Genomic DNA, 18329 nt, shown 5'->3' with positions numbered 1-18329 from the left:
CACTCCCCGCTCCTAAAGGAAAAAAATAGGGGCTACTAATCTGTACACAAAGACCCCTACAGTTTTTTAAAATGCAATTTTACCTATGTTATCATATTTTCATTTAAATATTTTGTTAAATATTTCCCAATTACATTTTAATCTGATTTGGGTCACACTCTGGAGTGTTATGGAATGCTTATTTAACATCTCTGTCCTAGAGAGAAACCAAGATCATGTGATTTATATTGAGTTACCATTTGCCTCTGGAATATTACTGCATATGAAGAAAAAAACAAATATTATATCATGGTAAATAAATGACAGGATTAATAAAACTAAAGGTAAACAAAGGCAAAAGGAAGGAATTTGCTAGCTTCTAATCCCTTTTCCCCATCCCTACTTGTCTTAGTGAGATTAGTCACATGTTTTCACATTTCAGGAATACTAATCTAGCTTCATTTTGATCCATGGCTATGGAACAGATTCCTACCCATAGCCCACAATCACAAACAAGAATCACAAACAAGCATCCGGTAGGTTATCAGGGGGACTGGACAAACAAGTTCATTTCTCACCATGCCTAGAATAACCTATTCCAAGCATGCCTTACAGACTACAAGTCAGTTTACTCAATGAAAAGATGATAATTAAAAAAGGTTCGAAAGACATAGAAACTATCTCTATCTCAGACCACCCCAGCTTTGGCCTATCTAGACAAAAGATCTGTCTCCACCCAAGCTTGATTGAATGGAATTCACCTGAGTAGAGATTCCTGGTAGTTTTGGGTTGGGTCAGATAAAGAAGTTTAACTTGACCTTAAGAAGCTGAAGTCTTGAAAGTAGAAAATGAAGGGGGAACTCAGAATCTCCCCAAACCTATTAGTTATTAATAACCATTTCTCTCAAAAGACACACTGAGTAAGACTAGTGTAAACTCCTTAAATTCAATCTTCAGCTGAAGGCATATACCTTCACAAGTAGTTATGCTCATTTTAAAAACTAACTTCTAATCAATTATCACATCTCCAAATAATTTTAATGTTTTCTGCAATCTAAGTCAAGCTATGCATCTTATTTCCTTTGTAGACAGGGTCAATAAATTAATAGATCAAAAAATGCTATCACAGCATATCAATTTCGGCAAAGGAGTGGACTTAGTCTTCAAAGCAAAGGCTGAATAGCCACTTATCAGTTACATTCCTGAGGAAATAAATTTTTCAGGTGTGGCTTTGACTTTCAGGATGCTGAAATTCTATTAAAGTCTCTCATATTATTATGGATAAAATGAAGAGATGTGAGTTAGGTAAAAACACAGTTTTATAAGAATTGGTTTTATGAATGGAATCAAAGGAATGGAGAGTTCAGCCTTTAGGAAAACATGGTATTTAATGGATATAAATCTAAATTTAGTGGATCTAATGAGTCAACATATTGTAAAGTGCTGTGAAAACCTTAAAATGCTTTATAAATGCTAGCTATTAATAGATAAAGATCTGTCCTTGGACCCTTTCTTATCAATATTGTTTTTAATCACAGAACTTAGAGCTAGAAAGGACCTTATAGATAAAGTCCAACTCTAGCATTTACAATTAATAAAAGGAGGCAGGCACTTTACCATCTATACTGCTCTATTTTCTTCATTAGCATCATTAGCGTTGTCACTCTTCAGACTGACTTTTTATTTACAAGTGATTATGCTGAGACTGACTCACTTGGCCACCACAAACCATAAAGTCAATTCAAAATTCAGTATAAGGGGAAAAATTCCTAAAAATTGAAGTTTTATATAATAAAATGCAATGGATGGCTTCAAAGAGTAGTGAGTTTCCCATCACCAGCCATCTTCAAGCAGAAGCTGATGACTACTAGTCAATCATGCAAGAGGGGTAGGGATTGGTCTAGAAGACTTCTGAGGTAATTGGAGAGATGGGATCCCACAGACCAAGTCCAAAATTATGTATGGAAAGAAGCACAAGTTTAAAATCTCCAGTACTTTAAGATTAATGAAACTTTTAAGACAAAGAATTTCATATATACTGGTCAATTGATAACGGTAAGTAAAGTTTTAATTATTATGCATGTACTTTAGAAGTTTTGGTGCCTGGAATGGTCAATCACACAGCAGCAGCAGAGAAGATGGCCCTTACATGCCATGATGTGAAGAGCATTGCAAGACCTCTCTAGGCAAATCTCTACTCCAGGTCTTCCAGGGTATATAAAATTGCTGATATTACTCACTCATTTGGCAGTCCCCATTAAAATAAAAACGTTATCAGCTTTAACCCATCACATCATTAATTTCCAATTAATTAATTCAATCTAAGATGTTAGCTCTTCTAGCCAAGTTCTTTAAGAAAACTTTCAAGGAATGGGATGAAGGACAGGTAAGTTTTGATGAATAAGAATCAGAGACCCAAAGAGATGGTAGGAGTTGGGAAGCAATCATTCACTAAGGGAGAAATGATAAGAAACAAAGAAGAATGGAGAATAAAACAAAATCTGAGATATACTGCAACATCTTTGAAATTTTACCTATATTGATGCTACATAGGGCCACACACCAACCCAGTTTTTAGTGGCCAACAGAATCACAGTAATGAGAAATTCCATAATAAAGGATGTGTATATAACCTCTGAAGAGAATTATTATTAAGTATCAACTGCCCTGCAACATGCACTAAAAGTGTACTGAAAGGGTTAACGTGGTTCATTTCCCTAACTACTCAATGGAATGATTTAGGCAGCTGATTGAACATAGTCCAGTAAAATCCCTTTTTTGTTTTATTCTTTCCTAACCACTTGGTAGGAGGTGTTCAACATTTTAAAATAGTAACAGTATTGACAGCTGGAAGTCACTAGACTCAGGTTACAATGCCAAATTTAGATATCAGTGAGATTCAAAGGACTGGAAAGAACCTAGCTCATAAAGAAGGCTGGTTTAGTTATGGGGCAATTATCTCCAAAAAAGAAGTACTAGATTTTTCAAAAGTTAGATTTGAAAATAAGGTGCCAAATGAGAAATTTAATACAGGTACATTTATATTCATAGGAATAATGAATACACAGAAATATACTTGGCTCAACTCCAATTTGTCATGCTATTTGAAGAACTATGCCATCTGGAAATTTTGCTCCCAGAGCAATGACAATGTTATTCTATGAAAATCAAGAAACATTTTTTTAACTTTAGAGAAAAACCAAATTTACACCAAACCATTATTTTCACATGGTGAGGGAGAGGAAATATCATAGATTTCTCTCTTCCAACTCTCGCTGTTCTTGTGGAATTAAGGCGCTGACAACATACAGATTCTTACTGTTTTCATTCTCAAACCACTACTAGGATCTTTTATATGCATCACAATCCTTTTAACATCATAATTATTTTTGCAAAATCTATATTGTGTTGTGAATTTTTAGGTTCCACAAAAATGGAGGAATAAATCAATACTGAAATTTAAATAACATTTTCTCTCTCTGGTATAGTATAGTAAAGCAAATTAGTTTCGATACTTTCTACAATCTTTCTACAATCACATTGTGGGGAAAAAAATGGTCTTAAATATAAAGTCCTGGAAATCACAGGACTGAGGGAGGGAGTGGGGAGAGAGGTAGTAAAAAGCAGCAGGTTTGGGGCAGTTAGGTAGCCCAGTGAATAGAGCACCGGCCCTGGAGTCAGGAGGACCTGAGTTCAAATCCAGCCTCAGACACTTAACACAAAAAATAGCCATATGACCTTGGGCAAGTCACTTAACCCCAATTGCCCTCCAAAAAAAAAGACCAAAAAAAAGCAGAGGGTTAGTTGGGGTTTGGGGAGGGGAGAGAGAGTTCATATTATTTTTTTTTTTTGAGGATTTATCTCTCAGCCAGAATGTAGGCACCAAAAATTGAAAGATAGTCAATCAATCATTGACCCAATACGTATTTCTTACAGAGCTACTATGTGCCTGGCAGTGTGAGAAGCACTGGAGATACAAAAAGAGGCAAAAATGTCCCTGCCCTCAAGGAGCTTACAATCTAAAGGGGGAGACAACATGCAAACTAATACATATAAGCCTGCTTGAACATTTAGAAGATATAAAGCTTTTCCAAATGCTTAGATCTCCTACATTTCACCCTTTCAGCTCAGGACCTGTGGGCTAGTATCTTAGTTTTCTTTCTCCAACTTGCCTTGCATCTTTTTTACTAGTTGTATGCCACAACAACTGTTGTTGAGCATTCTAACTTGTCCCTTCCCCTAGCAATACTTTTTGTGACTGAGCAGATTGTCATGGTAATTATACTTTCTTCTCTAAGCTGTTTTTTTTGCATTTAGGAGTGTATAGACAGCTTCACTCTGCAGCAATGAAGACCATGTTTTCTATATGTGACCCATATGTTCAAGAATGTCAATGCAGTTTAATAAACACATAATACTGTTAGTCATAGGATCACATATTCAAAACTGGAAAAAAACAAATTCCCTATAATACATGAAATTATAACATAAGTGGGAAATTCAAATAACTACTATTTCCTAGTAGGAGATCTCAAAATAAAATCAAGTAATTGGATATGGTTATAGGAATATAAACAGAACCAAAAATAATGAATAAGGTAAAGAGTTCTAGTCCTATATGATTAGTTATATACAGGCTTTATTGTGGACTAACCTCTAAAACCCAAACTGAAGGAAAGGAAGAAACACTCCTATTTTCAAAATCTGGATTAAATTATTCTAATAATTCCTAATCTTCCTGTTTCTCCTCACACTACTGACCCTGACCCTGAACACATAACAAATACACAATTTCTCAGATTCCTCTCCCCTCCCTAAGCACCAACACATGAATCATGTGTTTACACTAATCCTTTTTCTCAAAATCCAGTTACCAATGCCCAACATGAAATATAAATAATGTCCATTCCTTTATTAGCTATTGTTATGCTCTTATTATCTTCCTGAGTTCAAATCTGATCTCATAAACTTAATAGTGGATGACCTTGGGCAAGTCACTTAACCATGTTTGCCTCAATTTCCTCATCTGTAAAATGACTTGGAGAAGAAAATGGCAAGCTACTCCATTATCTTTGCCAAGAAAACTCCAAATATGGTCATGAAGAGTCAGGCCCAACTAAAAACCAACCAAGCAACAATAGTTTTTTGACCTGTAAAATAATAGGGTTGGACTAGTTGTACTATGAAGTCCCTGAAAGCTTGAGATCTATAAGACTCTGATATACTCATTTTAAAGTGCGATAAACATAACTGATTTTTTTACTCAATTTAATTTATATACAGAACAACATGGTCAAAAAGTATCTGCTCACTGCTCAAAAATTCCAAAGGGTCAACTCTGACCCAAAATACACATCAATATTTGTAGAAATATAAATTTGTTCTCATATTACAAGAGAATCACTGATTTTTAAAGTGTTTTAAGAGCTAATAAGTATTTTTAAATAAGTTTTGAGTATAAAATTCCAGGAAAGGAATTCTTTTTTCCTCTCTATTTTGTTGGCAAGAGGAAAAAATAATAAGTAATTCTTACTCTAAAATTTCCCCTAGGAAAAGTAAATTTGGCAATTACCCTCAATTCTCACCCACCTTAAATAGAATGTCAATTGGTGCCAAGATTCCATAGAAAATAAAATTTGTTTCTATTGTATGAAACTAACAAATAGAAAAGAAAGATTTTTTTTGTGGGCTAACAGGATATATCATACATGCACTAAAAGCAAATTACACATTTATTAAAAATTAAACAAATCCAAATTATTTGGTAAACACAGACTTTCTTTTAACCTGCCAGATCTTTTAAAAATAGTATAAGAAAGTTCTGATCAGCATTTGAAAACCATGTGAATTAAGAGCTAAACAGTCAGCCAAAAAAGTTTTTTTCATTTCCTATAGTCCTGGCCTCCATCTTGGAAGACCCAGAATTATTCCTTTTTCTCCATGATCAAGAGGAACTGGGATTAACACAGGAAGGGCTCTCAGGTGTAATGAAGGTTTCCACTCATTAGTCATTTTATTATAATACTGCTACCAAGACACACCTTGGTTTATGGACTTGTGGTTTGTGCTAAAACAAGTTGTTCAGCATATTTCTCACTACAACTACAACTACGTGTATGTTTGTATGTGACCTCCCAGTTTCACTTTGTCAGTAATTGAATTTCACTCAAAACAGAGCCAGGATGCTGGCTTTACTTAACAATTTGTGCATAAAATCTTATAAAAGGGGATCTAGGCAAGCTTTTATTAAGCATTTTTTAAAAATTAAGAGTCAAGCAACAAGTTTTGCCATGTTCATGACCAGCCCAAACACTGTGGTTTCAAAGTGGCAAACTAAACTATAATTTTTTTTTCAGGGAACTATGTTTATCTTTAATCAAGAGAAAACTGGATTTTTTTTTAAAAAAAAGGAATTCTCAAAAACCAAAGTTTCTTGCCCATCAGATAGGTCTTACAAAACAATGTTTTGATTAGAGCAAATTAATCAAAATGTTTAAGGTCCATTAAAATAAATATGACCTTGCAAAGCAGAGAAGTAAATAGTTTGCATTTTATATATCACCAAGTCCCCCAAATTAGAACCTGTCACAACAGCTTTCTTATTTTAAATTATGTTTTTTAATCAGCAAAAATCTGCCTTTTCTCCCTCCTACTCCAACCCCTCACCCTCCCAATTGAGAATGGAACACAAAATGTTTTTCAATGAATTAAAAATGTATATATTTTTATCATTTTGCTAGTATACAATAATGCAGCAGATGGGGGTGAGTAATGTAAGACAATGAACAAAGCACAAGCAATGTTCCACAAACAATTGGGTTCATCAACAATTAAAGTCATATATGTTGGATTTCTAGAGCCTGATATGAAATTATTTTTCATTTTCTTCTATTAGAATAGTTTTCTATTTTCTTCAACTTGACCTTTGTAAATGATTTAGCCCTACCCATATCATGCTTAAGAATCATGACAGCAAGAAAACAGTGACTATTAAAAAACAAGATCATGCAGTAAAAAACTGTCTCCTGTCATGTGTCTTAGGAACTACTTAACTACTGATTTTGTGGCAGCAAGACATGTATAATATGCTTTCTTAATCTTACAAAATAAAATTAAGTCAGATTTCCTTCACAAACTTTAAATGTGACTTATTATTTCCACAGCCAAAAGAATTTAAAATGCAAATATCCAACAGCACTTCTTCCCACTTTCATTTTCTTTTCCAATTTTTTTAAAATAAGAAATTAATTATTTGTTTAAAAATCACTCACAATTAACAAGATCCAGGAGCCTGCCTGTTAATCCTATATGCTCTAGCAATATAAGGAGTAAGGAAGAGTCCCTTACCACTATCCAGTTCTCATTTTAATGATAATAGTGTTTGAATGGGGAAGGGGACTGTGAACAAAGCAATTATTTAGTTTCATTTTATAATTGTTATAAATGTAGAACAATCAAATTAACTTTATGATTGTGATGGCTGATTTCATCTTTTTTTAATTATTATATAAGAATAAAAATATTAACTAGTCAATTCATTTAACTGTACAGATTAAAATTTCTACAACACAGCACACACATCCTCTTGTCAACTTCATTTCACCTCAGCCAATTTGACACTTTTGGAAATTTCCTCGTTGAAACCTGATAAGAAGGAAATTTTTCCTTCTCTATGTATTCTCCATACGCCTTCTCACTTGACTATCCGACAGAATGGCCCTACAGTTTGGCTCTGGTTTGTTTCTTTTAAGATATCCAACAGGTGAAACTTACTTGACCGTGACTCGATTCGATAAATCCTGTAGATCCCCAGGATGGAAAAGCTGAGCTTCCTTCAATCCAGTCTTTTCACAAGCTTTCAGAAAAACATTTACATTATCCTGTGAAAAGAAGCGGAAAGTGAGTGCTTAGTCAAGCACTTCCCAGAGCAGAGCCTGCAAGTTTTTTATGATAAAACTTTCCACACTTCCAAGTCCAGTCACAGGCTCCAAAAAGCGAGGCAGCAAGACGTGTTCATATAGATTTATATACATATATTTTAGAAGACATAGGCAGCAGTATATCAATCTTTCACAGGATGAACTAGAGTAATGCTTTATCCCTGGATGCAAGCTCCTGCTGCTGTGATCTTTGGGACTGGCACGTTAAACATTACCTGTTATAGGACAAGTGCCTAGCCACTAGGCAGTAATCTACACTTTGATGTCAGCTATGCTCTGCAAACAAACGCCCTCTTTCTAGCTTTGCACGACAAGCCTCACCTCTCCTCTTTAAAAATAACTCCAGCTACTGACATTCACCCACCCAGAAACTGTTGGCAGGGAAGAAGTAAGAGGAGGAACATTCTGTTTCTATGATCACAAATTACAGAAGGACTGTGGAATACCACACCTGAAAGCTGGGTTTGGTTGCTCAGTGAGCCCTTGACAGAGAGAGAAACCATGCTACAGGACATAGGAAACAGTCAGGACAAGGTTCTTTTTCATTGGCTAAGTTACAGGGCTTAGGTGTGTGCATTACTCACCCTCTGCACCTGCCACAGGAACTGCTTTGGAAAAACGAAAGCCTCTTTTTCCCCACTCCCCACCCCCTTTCTATAAAGATTTCGGTCACAGCTAATTCCAAAAAGAGAATCGCTGATTCACAAAACAACTGATTTCCATTCACGTAGAATGAAAGAACACCACATGCCAACAGCAAATCAAATGTTCATACGGAGTGTATTCCAGAGACATTCTGGGTAAATCTCAATTGCTCACATGTTTACTCTCTGAGAGGATAATTCTATCAGCACTTTGCCCCCAGTGCCAACTCCATGAGGGTTTGTCCTCATGGTCCCAAACATGAAAGGGAACATGTTCCTAGTGGCTTGGCATGCTGAAGCATATCTGAATAAACTCAAGCATTCTGGCAAGACTACATCACTAGCTGGCATATGAGCTGATATGGAGCCTGGTTCTCTTTCCTTCAATAGTTGGCCCTGGTAGAAAAGCATACAGCCCTTCTACTGGGAGAAAGGCAAGTACTGTCTTTCTTCCCTTGAAAGGTTCATGTCCCTATAAGAAAGAGGTCAAGGTGGTTGGTTATAGAGAGAAAAAGAATATTTAGAAAACTGAAAAAGTTGTGATCAAATGTGTTTGGATCCTTGAAGAAAAAAAAAAAAGAAAGCATCTGGAAAAAATGGCCTAAGTATAAAGGGATGATGGATGAGGAACAATGATTCCTGATAAGCCAAAGGACAGGAGGTATTTATGACCAGAGGTGTGGGGTTTCTGTTACAGAGTGGAGCAGTAAAACTCAGTTTTCATTACTCAGCTACAAGCTGGAAGCCCTGATTCACTTTTTAGTAAAAATGAGTCAAAGATTAAATAGGCCCAAAAGCCCAAACCCAGACAACTCCAGGCGAAGGTTCTCAATCTACCCCTACTCATCAGAAGAAAAAAGGAATAATTTTTTTTTTTTTGGAAGTTTGAGAAAATGGAGTCAAGACTCAATTCCTTATTGAAGTTCATGCAATGAATCATGCAATTCATGACTGCTATAATTCACCTCTGAAGAGTTCAAGTAATTAGAGTTTCTAATGTTAAGGGCTTGGGGTGGGGTTTTTGTTTTTTTGCTTTTGTCTTGAACAGTATAGAGCACGCAGCTTCCAGAACCCAGTTTAAGCAGAATGATATTGCAGTGTTCATAACAGTCCAAATTCTAAAAGAACATAGTCTTACAACTTCAAGAAAATAAAAAGAAAAGCATCGGAAGAGAAGGCCTTCCAACTGATGATTTTAGTTTAAAATTTTAAAAATCAGCTGACTAATGTTAAAATGCTAAAAATAAATTCACAAGCAAAATGATACTTGTTATGAAAATTAGCATCTATTTGCTTGGCAAATATGAATAGATTGATGGAGATAAACACTCATCTCTTGAAGAATCACTCTCAAAGATTTTAAAACATCACAAGATGAAAGACAGGCTGAAATGTAATCGTAGAGAATGAGAACAAATATACCAGTCGTGAAAAATGTAATTAAATTCTAGTTTCAAATATCATAAGGCAGGTTATATGTTGTATCAGTCTGAAAATAAAAGAAAACCATTTGAATTGTTATCGTTTAAATTTTTTTTTAAGTGGAACTTTATGGAAGTATACATTGCATATTCAATAAGGGTAGGATGTATAGTGATCAGAATCTTGATTTAAATGGCAGCTTCTGGACATGTGCCCACTAGTAACTTAATTTTTTCTCTTATGTTTCAAAGCACCTTGGGAGGCAGTTGCCTCAGGGAAGATATAAAATTATGAAATAAATGTTTTATGTTCATCGACACACCAAGAAACCACGCCCAACTCAACTCATGAAATGGGTTGTAGTTACTATTAACTTTTAGTGTTTTCCATGCAAACAAACAAACATTTCATTTAAAATAGCAAACAAAATAAATGGCTAATCTGGTCAAATCATAATTAAATGGCCTTGGAGTCTGACTCTAATTGTGCTTCTGTGACTTAATAATGATATGACCTTGAGCTAGACACTTTGGGCCTCAGTTTTTTTGAAGAAAAACTAAGTCAGAGGTTCTCTATCATCAGACGAGGACTTACCAGGAAATCTCCACACTTTACCTCATAGTTCCTCAAGTTAGTTACCATCACTTTGACCTCTACTCAATTTACTAAGATTCCCAAGAAGGAAGAGAGCCTATCTATCAATGTTTTACTTTCCTCCCCATCATGTTGGAATAACCTCACTGTGAGAACTTCCACTGATGATTTCAAGGCATTCAAGAAAAGAAAAGTAGCTCCTCCCCCAAAGATTAAAAAAAAATATATGGGAGCCTGAGACTAGATGACTCCTAAGATTCTGAGAGTTATGTGTGTAACAGAGAAATTATAAGCCCAGAATGGCAGATTGGAATTGATTCCTAACTATAAGCTCCAGAGAGAATTTTCTGAGTCTATTTTGCAATAAAATTCCAGCCAGTTTTAGTCAAATCTTTCACTTATCTCTCTAGGGTTTCTCAAAGTCTCTAAGAATGGAGGGCAAACAGTGACAGGTCCAACACCAAAATGGAAAGCTGTTAGTAGCTAATTGTAGCAGCCAGAGGACATGGTGGACAAGTGTCGGCTGAAGACCTGATTTCAAATCTGGCCTCAGACTGTATGTGACCCTGAGAAAGTCACTTTGTTGGGGGGAGAGGGCAGAGAATAATGGCATCCACCTCGCAGGATCAAATGAAATATTTGTAAAGAACTTAGCACAGTGGCTGACTCATAGTAAGTACTATATAAAAGCTATCTATTTTTTAAATTGTTATTAACAGTTGTTGTTGCTACTATTATCCAAGGACCAAAAAAGCCAAGTTCAGTGGAATTCATCCCCAAAAGGTTGACTACATTTTAGAGAATTTAGCAATTCATAAAAATTGTCTAAGTCATTGAGAGGCTATAATCTGCATTGGAGAGGGTAATGCTCACAAAGATTCATTCACAGTTCTTTTTAAATATTGAAGGATTTTCAATATTTAAATATTTAATTCCTTCATTATATCATTAAACATTTGCTATCAAAGAACTAGAAACTTTTAATTATGCTGAGTGGGAAACATCTGTTCATTTTATGGCAACAGTAAATATACATAATTGTGAATATGCAGTTCTTAAGGGTAAACATTTTATAAATAAATCATATATTTAAATGTTTCAGTTATTAACTATTTTAAACAAATTATCAACAGTTCATGAATCTAGCAATATGATCCAAGATTATTAATACCAGCAATGAACTTGACCCTGCTATAAAACTGATGAAGATTTAAATGCAGATATTGAGTCACATTCCTAATGAAATTGGTCCATATCTTCCACCATAATTTTCCATGAAGATAAAGTGCTGTTATCAGATGGGCAGCACAATCTTCTGATTCCTAGGCCAGTGTTCTGCCTACACTCTCAGAGATTCTAATCCCCAAAACAAGCCCTTGGCAAAAACTCTAAACTAAGAGAAGATGATCTTTGATGTTTCCCTTCTTTCCACTTAGCCTCCCATTAAAAAAAAAAAAAAAAGAAAGAAAGTAAAAATGTTCCTATCCCATGATTCAGTAGGTTGGTGCAGCCCTTCCAAAGTCTTCAAGTAAGTGTCAAAGGAATACTGGGCATAGTGAGACACATAAACCAAAAAATGTATCACAAAGAATTACATGGAACCTCAAGGTTGAAAGGAACTTCTGAGGCCATCTAGTCCATAATAAGGAAGACATTTTTCAGAAAAAAAGAGCTTAATTCATCATATCTCATCTAGGTTGTCAGCCTCCTTTTATACCTGTCCCTGCTGGTTAAATTATTTTTTAAAAGCATGAAACAAAGAATATTATTCTTCAATTGTTTTCTAATCTATTAAGGAACAAAGATTATTTCAGTAAACTAAAAATTAAAGAGTGTGTTATAAATGTGGAATATGATAAAATCCCTAAATAATTTAGAATTTTACTAGTACCTGCCAAGTGAGTGAAAATTAACCCAAATTATGTATAATTTTATATAAAACTGTATGTAATTTATAGAAAATTGTATAAAATATGTCAAATCTATAGAATAGGAAATATTAGTCAACCTAATTTATCAACAGCTATAAATCCCAAAATATCCTCAAAGATTATCTACTCAAAAACTAGAAAAACCAAACTGACTCAGGAAAGTGGTAGTTATGTAAAAAATATTTAAGAATTTATCTTCATTTGGGCTTATCTTCTTTCTAATCCAACATCCAAGATTCCTCAAACCTCAGTGTTGATTTAAGAGTGGACTTAAAATCTTTTCAAATAAAAACATTCTCTTGAATATCAGAGCAATAATTAAAAGTTAGAGGTTATTCCAAAGTAAAAACATTTGATATTGGATTTAGGTAGCAACAGAATGGGATAGGCAAAGAAATGACAGAATCAATCATTTAATTCAAGGAAATTCAATCTACATTTATTAAATATCTTTGATGTCTGATTGTTTTGGACATGGAACACATACAAAGTCAAAAAATAAAATATGTTTCCTGCTTACATTCTCTATTGGAGTATACAACATATACAAAGATAAGTAAATGTAAGATAATTTGAGAAGGGGAAAAAAACACTAAACCTAGGATTATCAGCCAGGAAAGGTTTACTTTAAGAAATGATATCTTTTCTGGGTCTTGAAGCTAACAATCTGAAGAGGTAAAAGTCAGTCGATTTGTATTGTAGTCATCTGTATCATAGGCATGGAGAGCAAATTGCACAGAAGCATACAGAGATGGGAGACAGCATGCCAAGTACTGAGAACAGCAAAAGGAATGTGAAATATCTGGAAAAGTGGGTGATGGAAATAGATTGTGGAAAGTTCTAAATGAGAACACTAAGGCAAAAAGAGACAAAGTGGAGAAGAGAAGAAAGAAAGAAAAGGAACCAGAAGAAGAAAAAGGAGGAGGGGAAGAATAAGAGAAAAAGGGAGGAGAATAAGGAGTGAGAATATGGATAATCCAACAAAGAAGACTGAGGCTAGGTAGGAGAACCAGGAAAGAGCAGTAACATAAAAATTCAGAGAAGGGAGAATATTCAGGTGTTGGGAGGAGGGGGAGAGGAGGTGTGGACAGTAATATCAAAATCTGTCAAGAAACTGAAAGGGATAAGGTCTGAGTAAAAGACAGTGGATTGGCAATTTAAAAAGTGCTGGCAAAACTGGAAAGAAAAGCTTTATTCCAGTGGTGGAGTCAGAAGTCAAATTTTAAGGGGCTGTAAAAAGAGGAGGAGATAAGGAAGTAAAGGTAAGATTTCAGCAAGCTATGTTTTTTAAAGAAATTTGACTACCAGAGGATAGGACAGTTCAATGGGATAATAGGGGGGAAAGTAAAGTTTTCTTTTTTTAAGGAAAGGGGAAATAGATGGTACATTTGCACACAAAAAGGAAATGAGCCAGAAAACAAAGAAATCTTGAGGATGCCATCCCAGGTGATATGCTTCCAGAAGGGGTGGAATCAAGGGTACAAGGAGAGAACTTAATCTTGGCAAAGAAAGTGGTGGCATTTTCTTCACAGACTGGACAAGAAGAGAATGAAAAGACAGAGGATGCAGAAGGTTTTGAGGGACAGAATAGTCAAAATGAGCTCACTACAGATAGCTTCATTCAAGCTTGACCCTAAGGTCATGTGTCTTGTTGACATAAGGCTATCTAGAGCAAAGTGGGAGCTATGTCATGACCTCAAAGGAATTATTTTATCAGCCAATCAGAGAATGGGAAGATGGGTCACATTTCATTTTCTCATCACAGACAACTGTGGAGTATCTACCCAATGCAACTACCATTATCCTTCATTTACTATGGTCTAATACTTCATTCTATAATAGAGCAATTCAAAGACTGGTTTGAAATTCATTTGATTTCAATCTTTGGTTTTCATGGTTGTGAAAGGGGGAAAAACACCTCACAAAGATAATACAGATCTAAATAGAAGAATATTCTTAGCTGTGCATATTAAATCACGACAGTTTTCAGTTTCTTTGTTGAACGAAGCTGACAAATCTCCATCTGCTTAGATGTGAATCAGTTGTTAATCTGGTCAGATGTTTCATTTTGTAATATTTTGTAAGAAATGAGTACAAAATTCACTGGAATTCTTCCTTTGGAAGATTTTCAAATAAGTTAGAAAACTGTTTCCAAGATTTATAGTGTGATTTTATAGTGATTCAATCAATCAAAAATATTTATTAAGTACCTACTATGTGTCAGACATTGGGCTATGGAGATATAAATACAAAGAATGAAAGAATCCCTACTCTCAAAGAGCTAAGTGTCTAATGGGGAAACAGAAAGTACAACTGTTCAGTTACACAACATAAATATAGAGTGAATACATACAAATATACACAAAATATTAATGTAAGATAGTTTGGAAGAAAGGTGCTAGTAGTTGGGAGGACAGGAAAGGTCTATAAGATCTTACTTGAGCTGCATATTAAAGGAAGAGAGATATTCTTTTTTCTTCTTTTTTTAAAAGCTTTTACTTAGTATTTTATTTTTCCCCAGTGTGGTGCCAATGCAATATTTACCCACCATCATGATAAAGACCATGACTATAAATATTGCATGACATTCTTTCACAAAATATACCAAACTCTCCATATATAAGACAGAACTGAAACATTTATTTAAACACCAGAAAACCAAATCCCCAAACCAGTAAGCTGATTCCATCATAATAGTAAAGAAATTAACAAGCCATAAGAACAGTAAGAGCCATGGCATCCTTCAGCCTTCCCACAAACCAATACAAGATCCATATTTACTCACAAACCTCTCTACCTCCTTGCCTAAGCTCACTAAGCCCACTGTCTCTCTAGCTCTGACTCCCAGCTTCCTGTGAGCTCTGCTTCCCTTCAGCAAACTCCTCCCACCACAGGCTCCATGTGATTACATTCAGTCTATTAGGGGGCAGAGTTTACTTTCAAAGCAGGGGAGGTCTTCAAATTCCCATTCCCATTACACCCTGTTACACATAAAAACAACTTTTAACATTCATTTTTAAAGCTTTGAGTTCCAAATTCTCTCCCTTCCTTCCTCCTCACCCTCACCCCTCATTGAGAAGGCAAACAATTTCATGTAGGTTATATATGTGTAGTCATGCAAAACATATTCATGATAATCATTGTGAAAGAAAACACAGACAAGAAAAAAACTCAAGAAAATAAAGGAAAAATAAAGTATGATTCAATCTCAAACTCACAATTCCACCAACAGTGCGATAATGAACTTGTCCCACATCCCCTCCAATATTTGTTATTTACCTTTTCTGTCCTATTAGACAATCTAATAAGTATGAGGTAGTTCTTCAGAACTGTTTTAATTTGCATTTCTCCAATCAATAATGAGTTAGAATATTTTTATATGGCTTTAGACAGCCCTGATTGCTTCACCCAAAAACTAATTATATCTTTTAATCATTTATCAATTGGAGAATGACTCTTATTTTTATAAATTTGACTCAGTTGTCCATACATTTGAGAAATGAGACCTTTATCAGAAAAAAAACTTGTTTCATTTTTTTTACAGTTACTATTGCTAACTGTATTTCCCTCTACTCTATTCTCCCCACCCCCATTTATTCTATTCTCTCTCTTTCACCCTGTCCCTCCTCAAAAGTATTTTGCTTCTGACTACCCCCTCCCCCAATCTGCCCTCCCTTCTATCACCCCCGGCCTTCTGTTATCCCCTTCCTCTCTTACTTTCCTGTAGGGTAAGATAAATTTCCATACCCAGTTGAGTGTTTATGTTGTTCCCTCTATGAATCAATTCTGATGAGAGTAAGGTTCACTTACTCCACCTCATCTCCTTCCTCTTCCCCTCCGCTGCAAAAGCTTTTTCTTACCTCTTTTATGTGAGATAACTTACCCCCATTCTATCTCTCCCTTTCTCTTTCTCCCACTACATTCCTCTCTTTCACACCTTAATTTTATTTTTTAGATATCATCCCTTCATATTCAACTCACACCTGTGCCCTCTGTACATTCTGTGCCCTTTGCACAGAAATGTAGCCATGTCTTGACAATCTTATACTGGAGAAGTTGATCTTTTTTAAAACATAAGTACAGGGGTGGCTAGGTTGCTCAATGAATAGACCACTGGCCCTGGAGTCAGGAGGATGTGAGTTCAAATCTGACCTCAGACACTTAACACTTACTAGCCCTGTGACCTTGGGCAAGTCACTTAACCCCAATTGCCCTGCTTTCCCCACTCCAAAAAGAAAAAAAAAACCATAAGTACAAAAACTTTATAATTCTCCCCATTAAATTTCATTTTACTCTATTTTGTTCATTGTTCTACCTATCAAGGTCTTTATGTATCCTAGTTACATCACCCAATTTGTTAGTTTCACATCATCTGATGAGCTCCTTCCAGGCTGACACTGAACCATCCATGAGTAATCTTAGGATTCAGTCATGTGACTAATTCTCATTTCACCTAACTATACTATTGTCTAACTCTATTGCACACAAATAGCATGAGAGATTGGACCAAAATCTAGGTAAACACTGTCTATAGTATTCCCTCATCTAAAAGTTTAAAAATCCTGTAAAAAACAAACAAAAGATTTATTTCTGATGATTCTATGCTGAGTATTAGTGTTCTCAGTTTCCTCTTTCAAAATGTCTACTAGCCATCATTTAAATAACGTTTGGAAATTTTGCCAAAGTTCTATGGTTTTCAGAATCCTTGCTCTTCCCTGTACATTAAAAAAAAATTCTGAGTATTTGTTCTCCTTCTCTAATTCTTCAGTACCACTCTCACTCTCTACGATCTTTCCAGGATCAGCAATCACATTTGCCAGTTGTTTCATTACTATTCAGTTCTTCTGGGCTTGTTGACTTGAATTAAATTAGGGCAGCTGGATGCTCTCTTACCATCTCCTTACTTATCTTGGGTATCAACTTTCTAATTGCCATTATTATTCTGTACTTTCCAGACCAAAGATCATTCTCCTTGGCAGAGAAAACAGGAGCAAAATAAAAGTCGATAAGCTGTACTCTGTCACCCTTTATCACTGCTCCATTCATCTCAATAAATAGTATTAGCCCTTCTTTTGATCCTATGTTTACCAACACAGCTTCATTAAAAAAAAACTTTCAGTAATCCTTAGTTTTCCTTAACAATTATTGTTTATGTTTAGCAATAGTATTCTTGTAGCACCATATTTCTCTTTCATATTCAATCTTCCTTACTGCCCTTGTATCTTTCTTCTCTATTTATGAATTATTTCTCCATATTTCTTCTGTATTTATGAATGATACCATGGTAACACCAGTCCCTTCAACCGACTCCCCCTTTTTCTAAACAGAAGTGTTTCTCTGTATGCTCGGAATTTCATTCTTGAGAATTCCTCCTGCCTCCTGAACCACCTTCTAACAGAGATTATGGGATCATTTTTTTTAAGTTTTATTGATACATTTTGTTTTAAATCTTTAGGATACTTTTTATGTTTAAAAAAGTTTTATGCTATTTAGTTTTTTGTTATAAGTTTCTAAATTACCCACACTTCATGAGGTCTCTTGTAACAAAGTGCAAATTTTACATGCAGCATTCTGCATCTATATAACTCCCACATCTCTATATTTCTAATTGTCTAATTTAATTGCAGAAATCTATTTTCTCTCCCTCCTACCTCCACTCCAATGAAAAAAAGAAAAAGTAAAAAAATCCTTTGTAACACACATAGTAAAGCAAAACAAATTCCCTCAATGACTGTCTGTGTATGTGCCTGTATGTACAGATACAGATGTGTATCTCTGTCTTTCTCTATACACACTCATATATATACATATATATATAC

The 18329-nt window shown here is 35.1% G+C and overlaps 1 protein-coding gene across 18 annotated transcripts in view; it reads right to left on the bottom strand.

Moving 5' to 3' along the window:
• LMO7 (LIM domain 7) overlaps window positions 1-18329 on the bottom strand; it is a 262077-nt gene that overhangs the window by 105533 nt on the left and 138215 nt on the right. For 17 of the 18 annotated variants that reach the window (XM_069066814.1, XM_069066823.1, XM_069066813.1 and 14 more), the window contains one exon: window positions 7753-7859. In XM_069066814.1, the coding sequence (XP_068922915.1) occupies window positions 7753-7859 (107 nt within the window). Of the gene's footprint in view, window positions 1-7752; window positions 7860-8283; window positions 8303-18329 lie in introns of those variants that run through there. The other variant, XM_069066826.1, reaches the window with a different exon arrangement.

Source organism: Petaurus breviceps, unplaced genomic scaffold, assembly GCF_028583685.1.
Source record: "Petaurus breviceps papuanus isolate PSGF00001 unplaced genomic scaffold, PetGlider_PUasm1.0 90730, whole genome shotgun sequence".
NCBI lineage: Eukaryota > Metazoa > Chordata > Mammalia > Diprotodontia > Petauridae > Petaurus > Petaurus breviceps.
Note: the sequence above shows the minus strand (reverse complement) of the source record. Positions and strands in the feature narration are given on the sequence as shown.